We start from the raw sequence: 7,780 nt of genomic DNA, 5'->3' as shown, positions 1-7,780 counted from the left end.
GAACTCTGTATTATACAAATGTGTCTACAAAGAAATGCCACCTAAAATTAGAGTCAGTGGTTATCCCTTCAGTACAAAACTACATCCTTGTGTAAATTCAGTGGAGCCTTATATATACAAAATATCTGCAGTGTGGAGTTTAGATTTTCAGTGATAAAGACTATGCCTGTTTGTGGCATCAAAAGAACAGTGATAATGGTGACGTGAGGTTGCATTTATGGGCAACTTCTGTAATCTATCAGATAATGAAGTTATTCATACGAGTTAGGAGGCTTCAAACACTGCACCAAACAACCATAGCCCAGCTATTTCTTTTGACTGTATACAGCCAGAACTTTTTTATGAGTCAACTTAAATAGGGTAGGTGACTGGAGTTATTATTTTGTTTTCAAAATTAAAACCCATATTTTGTTTCTAAATTATAACATGTTCTCATCCTGAATATTAAAGGTTGAATTTACCTGTGGTTCAATAAGTAACTCATAAAAATGACCTGAAAATTGATTAGCTTTGGGGAAAAATAAAAGTATACAATACAGTGAGAACCACATATTTTAAGATATTAGATTTCTTTATCTGTTGCCAGAGGTTGTGTTCTCATAAATATTTTCAAAGACCATGCTATTTTCTTGCCTATTCATATTGTCATAGATGGCTATTTTAACATTTCATTATGGACGAGAAGGACTGAATCTAACTATATAAATGTAAGCCTATCTTTTTATTTCCTTCTACAAAGAACTCTTTCAGGTTCTTTGGATATATGTATTCTTAAAAATGGTCTGTCTATATTATTTCACACAACTTATAAAATTTTAAAAAGACCTAAGTTAAATTCTACCAAAGCAAATTGTAACTTTACCTTTTGGGCACACATCATCTGTCCTTCTATATAATTTAACTGGGCTGTAAATTGTTTGAAATGTAAGTATCGTTTACGGCCATACCACCCTGAACGCTCCCGATCTCGTCTGAAATGTAAGTATCATGAATAATCACAAGTCATTATGTATATATTTATAAATGTGGAAGTATGTGATTTAAAGTTGTTATGTTTATAAATCAGTATTAATTATTATTACATAAATACCATAATAATAAAATAGCCAAATAAGTAATCTATCTTTATATTACACTATTCAGATCACTCAACTCCATAAATATCAGTCACAATGATATTTACACACAGCAGACATAATAAGAAGAATAAAAATGAACAAATTTAGTAGAAATCAAACGTGTGATTTTGTGGGCATAGAAAAGCCTTGAAAAATTGCTTTCCCATCTCTTTGGGAATAGAATCTTGATAATACCCCAACAGCATTACAATTTCGTTCTGATTACCTATTTACATTCATGAATGCTATAAATATATGCTGTATATATTTTCTATATTTACAGTATATATACACACACGTACACACGCATACTTTATTTTATTCTTAGGCTCATTCATGAACATGCAGATCAATCTGCAGGGTATAATCAAAACATATTTATTTTCCTTAAATGATATTCATTTATAACTTTTCACCCTTGTGTAAAAATGCAAAAATATCATACAGATTAGTATGGTCTCTCTCTAAAAAAAAATTCTTTTTTATGCTTTAGGGTTGGGTTTTTTTTTTTTGTCATTTACAAATAAATTATGAAATATAGTTCATTCACAAATTGGAAATAATTATAATGTTTTTATAACAAGGCATTACTGAGGTTTTGAATTGTGGTATTCTTGAAGCCATTGTCTTTCAGAACAAAGACATCAATAAGTTATTGTTATTTCTTGATATTTGCACTTTTGATTATTTATATGAAATATGTCATTATAAATCTAATACTCATGCTAGTCAAACAGTGTTTTTGTAGAATATGAATCTTTCTGTTTATTTCTCCTTTCTTTTTTCCTGAAAAGTCTTTAGAGCAATCTGGAAAGTCTGTTCAAATTACTGCCAGAACATTTCTGGAAGGTTCTCACCCAATTAAAAAAGCTGAAGAAACAAGTGAGGCAAAACCGAGGGAGAATGATTATACAGGGTGCTCATGAAAGATAACAGCAAATGCAAGAACTATTTTAATTTTATCGCCTAGTCCTTTGGTATTTCCTTTCCTCATGAAAATCCTAAAAAATGTTCAGTTCTTTAAAACATTGATTATACTCTTCCATTAAATATCAGTTGTGGTCCTCCATTGCTCATGTTGTCTGTCATTTCCTGTTAGGAAAATAAGATGAATTAGTTAAAATTTACTTCCACAGTAAGATATTGATTTGGTTAATGGGTTTGCAAAACAGAAATTTCAAGCCACTGAAAAACTTGCTGAGTTTGGGGGAAGGACAAGGATTGATATTGTTGTTGCATTCGAGAAAATGAAATTTCATGGCATCTTGGAGCACATGAAAATGCTGAAATGATAGTCTGTTAGACCAAAGTCTTCTACACACAAAAACAGTTCAATCTGTCCCCAGTCCCCTGAGTCTCTCCTTTTGTTTCTCAACTTTATTTTGGAAAGACCTCACCTAGAAAGAAGAAAATGGTTAAATGCCTACAATTTTCCCCCTTGCATTGGCTTCTCTGTTGAGCATGTCAACAAAGTGCCAACATATTCTAGGGGTCCCCTCATTCTATAGAAAAGTGTGTGGCCTTTTTGCAAAGAACTGAAATAGGCCCACAAGGGGATCATTGCTTATATGTAATGGTGGATCACAAATAAATCACAGTGGGGAAGATTGGTTTCCATGACACTATCACTCATACAGGAAAAAAAAAAAAGCCCAACCAACAAATAGTAAAATCTCTTAATATGTTTCTTAAGGGATCAATTACGAGGATGTTAATAAGGAAAACTACATGGAAGGCAAATGCGAATTTAGATAGAAAGGATGAACTAACATAAGTTCCATTTGCAATTTGAGAAAATGTTAATTTAAGAAAAATTTAGATGTTTTGAATTCATATGTTTTATTGAAGGTTAAACTCCTCCCTAAACGTTAAAAGGTAATGAGATGTGAAACTCATTCACATTTATAATGGTTAGTCCGCCATATTATAAATAATATTTATATTTAGATATTTTTATATCTAAAAATCCTTTCACACTCGAACAAGCCTATTTGCAAAAGTGTAGTAAAGAAAGTTCAAATCCAAATTATTGCTCATTTATCTCAAGCCTATCAGTTTATATTTGATTTCTGTTTGGGAGAATTAGAAATGTTTGCTTTTGTAAGCTTTAGAAATTCTTGCCAAATATTTATTTGGAAAATGAAAAGGTATCCATGCCCTATTTTGAATCTCTTCTCTTAGAAAATTCAATAGAGGAGATGGAATAGAATAAAGATGCTTGCTTCTTGCTTTGGCTGGGTTGGAAAGATACTTTGGAAGAGGATCGTGGGGGACTAGAAGGTAGAAATTGGCCTGGTTTTTGAACTTTGCTTTTGAAAACTTTGTTGTCTTTTGAAAGATGTGGTAGAACTTCTTCCAAGAAAATTTGGAGAAAAGGAGACAATAGGCACTGGAGATGTGTCCTGTTCTCACATCAAGATGTGTCTCTCCAGGCAAACTTCCTGGAGAGTCCTAAGGAGTTTTCTCATGCCTGGGTATCCATTATATCTCCCCAGTAAGGTGCCAAGGAAATACAAGAAAAAAGCCTAGAAACTCAAACTCCTTTAAGGTAAAGACTCTGACAGAAAGTGAAAAAGGTCCTTTGGCACCAGCAGCCTGCTTCTGTGGCCTGGTGATGGTTCAGTGACTGGCTCACTGGGTATGCACATGGTAAGAGCAGGCGTGGAAACCCAGTGGGGTTGTGGGGCTGAGGTTAAGTTCATAGGCAGGCAACATGACTTGAGGCTTCGTTCAAGAACTCACTGTGGGTGGCAAGTTAAATAGAAACAATTCTTCAAAACGATCTTTAACAAAATTTACTCATACAGCCTTTTCTATTTCTCATGCTAGTACAAAAACAATTTCCCAGTGAATTTATAGAAGAAAGATTCTTAGGTGCTTGTTCTCCTAAAATGAATATGCATTCAAAATAGTAGCTTAAAAACCATAAAAACTAATCTAATGTACAATATTTTATTGCAGGATTAAGAAAAAAATCCAGTTTTTAAAAAAATCTTACCAAAAAAAAGTGCTTTCCTCACTAAATTCCCACTAATATGGACACAGTAAAATCAAGGGTAGAAGAAAAAGAGCAAAAATTAGGTTTTAAATGCATTAGGATTTTTAGTTTATTTGCAAATAGGCATGTCCAATTTGGCAAGAAGAATATACTCGAAATTTGGGCAGGACCAAATGTGACTATTTGCAAGTGGATATACTTTCTGCCATTGGCCATAGTATCAATGTGACTTTCTGCATTTCCAATTATATTGCTTAACCAAAGGGAGAATGGCGACTATATATTTTTAGCAACCCAAAGTATAGGAAATAAATGTGAAATGTAGCACATCAGAAAATTTTGTAAAAAGAAAGCTCTCATACAGCATTTTTACTGTATTAGTGTCAAACTTACATTATCCGCTCATGCAATTTTGGCATGAGGGAGATACAGTTTGTGTTTATCAGACACACCTATTATTAAAAACAAAACTCTGGTCTGTGAATGATGGTTTTGAGTCAGAATCATGATGTAGCAGATAATAAAGGAGTCATGAATCATCCAAGCAGAAATGTGTTTGGATGCTTACGGGAGGCTGAATATTTTAAATACTCAACCAACTTTCAAGCTGCAAGACTCTGCCATGTAGGTTTTATGTTGGGTCCTCAAAGTAGTTCTCATGAAAGTGATACTTTGAGGAACAACAAACATCACAGCATCAGTCCAGACTGATCTGCTGACATCATGGCTTCCTAGGAGAGGCATTGCTTCCTGCGGTGACATTACGACATGGTAACTCCCTAGAAATCAGCGTACCTTGTAGGTAACTCTGGTGTCGGGGGCACCACCGGGCAGCTGGGCAAGTCGGTTATTTCAATAGCCCTCAATCTCTAATATAAATATAACAATCATATAATAAATATTGCACAAACATATACACAAAAAAACTAAGTCACAGTAGAATAAAAATAGAGCACAAAGGAGCCACTATCCAAATACATAATGGTAATCTATTTTTAACAACCCATTTCTTTAAATTATCAGTCCTGCTAATTGTATCATAAATTTTTTTCGAAGAACATGTGTACATCTGTTTCAAATTGCTTTTTTCATGGAGCAATTTAAGAATATCTACTTTCTTTATTTGAATGTATCGATTGCATACAAAATGGAAACAAAACTATAGAATATTTTTTCTTCAAAATAACATTAAGAAGAAAATGCAGTAGTAACTCTTGCTACTCTGTCTTCTAATCTGTGGTTGTGCCCTTTTATTTCCATGATATCAAGTGAAATATGATGTGGTCATTATCTTAGCCAGTTTAGGTTACAGATGTTTTATCTTTTCCTTCCTAGATCCAGTAACAGGAACTGAAATTAAGAAATATGTGCAAAATGTCATAGAAACACAGACAGCTCACTACATCATTTGTCTTCAAGCAAAAAATGTTACTTCCGGTTTGAATGAGTTTCATGAACCAATTATGCAAGAATATTATTTAAAATATAGGCAAAGCTACGCAAATATGCATGAAGTTTAGATGAGAATTTAATGAAGCTTTAGGCGGATTGTAATATCTGCACTGGTAGGCAGGGCTTTTTGTTGCCTTATTAAAAGGTCCTTTTATGCCTCAAAATCTAATTTACATAATCAAATGCATCTCCTTACAAGCCCAAGAGGTGAGCTAGAAAGGGGAATTCATCAGATTTCTAAAACTGGCATTACTGAGTCGAGAGGGTATTTAGTTTATGTGTTTTTCCTCAGTACAGTACATAAAATCCATATTTATAAAGCATTCAATATTTTATGAAATGCTATTTTAGGAACTGTGTTTTGGTATAGATAGAGAGCTATGAAATTGTTGAAAATAGGTGTACCCAAAATAGCAGAGAAAAAAGTAATAAAAAATTCCCATTCTTAGCCCGATGGGGCCAAAGTTTTAGAAAATCCAATTCCTCCAATTCTCATCTAAAGCTGCCAGTTGATTGGCCAAGATTCCGCTGCAGTCTCCATCACATGCTAGAGGCGAGCCGAAGAGGCACAAAACTCACTTTCTCAGCCATCTCGTGAGAGTGGTGCAGCGAATGCTCCCTTTCGGAGAACATCCTCCTCTGCTCGTAGCTGGCCAGCCGACAGGTGAGCCAGGAAGAGAGCGTGCAGCCGCCGATCCCAATGCACGCAAGGGACATGGAGGCGAGATGCAGAGGGTAGAGGGACGAGGTCTTCTTTGTCACTGCCCGGAGGAATTGAAAATTCAGGATGCCCCCAATGAGGCCGCAGATGCAGCAGGCAGAGAAAAGGATCATCTGATAAGAAAAAGAAAGGGAGCGTCAAAGCTGCGGAAGCAGAGCTGAGCAGAGCGCGGTGCGCTGTCCCCCTGCACCAAAGGCAAGGTGCTCTGCGTGCTTCCCAGAGGACAGAAGCCAACCTTTCACCAGGTTTCTGTGCAATCGGACTCAAGGGGAAGAACGTGGACCACAGTGTTTCAGAGTTAATAGCTGACTGTATAAAGGCCAGGGATACATCTTTTGAAAACGCTGAAATAAGCAAAATTTGTCGTCAAGGTAGTTTCAGATTGGAATCATACTTACTTACTATCTATCCTGTGCTTTCTATGCTAGGAACTTGAACACATCCTATCTCAATGAACCCACCCAGCAAACCTCTGAGAGAAATCGTCATACACATTTTGGACAGTGAACGGGGAGCAGGTAACACTCAAGCTGAGGGACTGAATCCAGATTTTCTGATTCTAACTCCAGTTTCACTATGTTAACCCCCTTAAAATACCTAAATATCTTCTCATTGAGCTGTCATGAGTTCCACTGAATTTCAGAGCTTTATACTTCTCTAGCTAAGTGATCCTGGGGAATCTGGTTACTCCTCTTTTGCATTCCGAGGAGTTTTATTGTGTATCTGTATCCCAAAGGATAATTTAGGGACTCCCTGTGAACTGGCCCTTTATGTTACAAATCCTTTGTTACTCTGTGGCACTACGGTGAAGAATACACAATAGACATCCCAAAAATACTGTCTGGTTGTTTTGGGGAAACACAGGATGTGGCTTTGCTTTTGATCCTATTATTGGTTTGATCTGGGTCTCTGTTAAGAGACCTCAGGGTTTTATTCTACCTAAATATCATAAATTTAACTGAATACTCTAAAAGCTTTAATGATTTTATTTTGTATTTGCATTTAGTCTAAATCCCCCCATGGGCTTTCCTTATACTTTATATTATGACACTAATTTAATTATCTACATCTATCTCCAGAACACGGTCTCCACTCCAGTTCTCTCACTTGCCAGTCCTACAGCTTGTTCATTCCCACCTCAATGATATTTTCCCTCTCCTGGAAATGACGTTGCTTCTTTCTTAGACTCCTAGATGGAAGGCCCAAAGGCGGTCCTAACTTCTTCAGAAAGCCTTCCTGGATCTGCTGGATCTCCTTTGGCATAATTCCATCAGGCAAGCAGCTATGTTAACTTCATTTAGCGTTTAATTTTACACTCTCAGAAATTATTTGCTGTTGACAGCTGAGTTTAGCAAGCATTTATTGAGCACCTAACATCTGTTAGGCTCTGAGGGAGGCAGCTGTTGGCATTACAAAAAAGAATAGCTCATAGTTATTGCCCTCGAGTACGCTGCAGTCTTGTGTGAGAAAAGATCCAACAGTTCAGCACGG

At 35.9% G+C, this 7,780-nt stretch overlaps 1 protein-coding gene across 1 annotated transcript in view; it reads right to left on the bottom strand.

Moving 5' to 3' along the window:
• Positions 1–373: 373 nt before the first annotated feature.
• TMEM196 (transmembrane protein 196) overlaps positions 374–7,780 on the bottom strand; it is a 48,847-nt gene continuing 41,440 nt past the window's right edge. The window contains exons 3-4 of the mRNA XM_045793085.2: positions 6,148–6,402; positions 374–2,210 (exon numbers count right to left, since the gene is read on the bottom strand). Of these exons, the coding sequence (XP_045649041.1) occupies positions 2,151–2,210; positions 6,148–6,402 (315 nt within the window). The 3' untranslated portion in view covers positions 374–2,150. The remainder of the gene's footprint in view (positions 2,211–6,147; positions 6,403–7,780) is intronic.

Source organism: Ursus americanus, chromosome 3 (assembly GCF_024610735.1).
Source record: "Ursus americanus isolate L20-20 chromosome 3, mUrsAme1.1.p, whole genome shotgun sequence".
Classification (NCBI taxonomy): domain Eukaryota; kingdom Metazoa; phylum Chordata; class Mammalia; order Carnivora; family Ursidae; genus Ursus; species Ursus americanus.
This window is presented reverse-complemented; position numbering and strand designations above follow the sequence as displayed.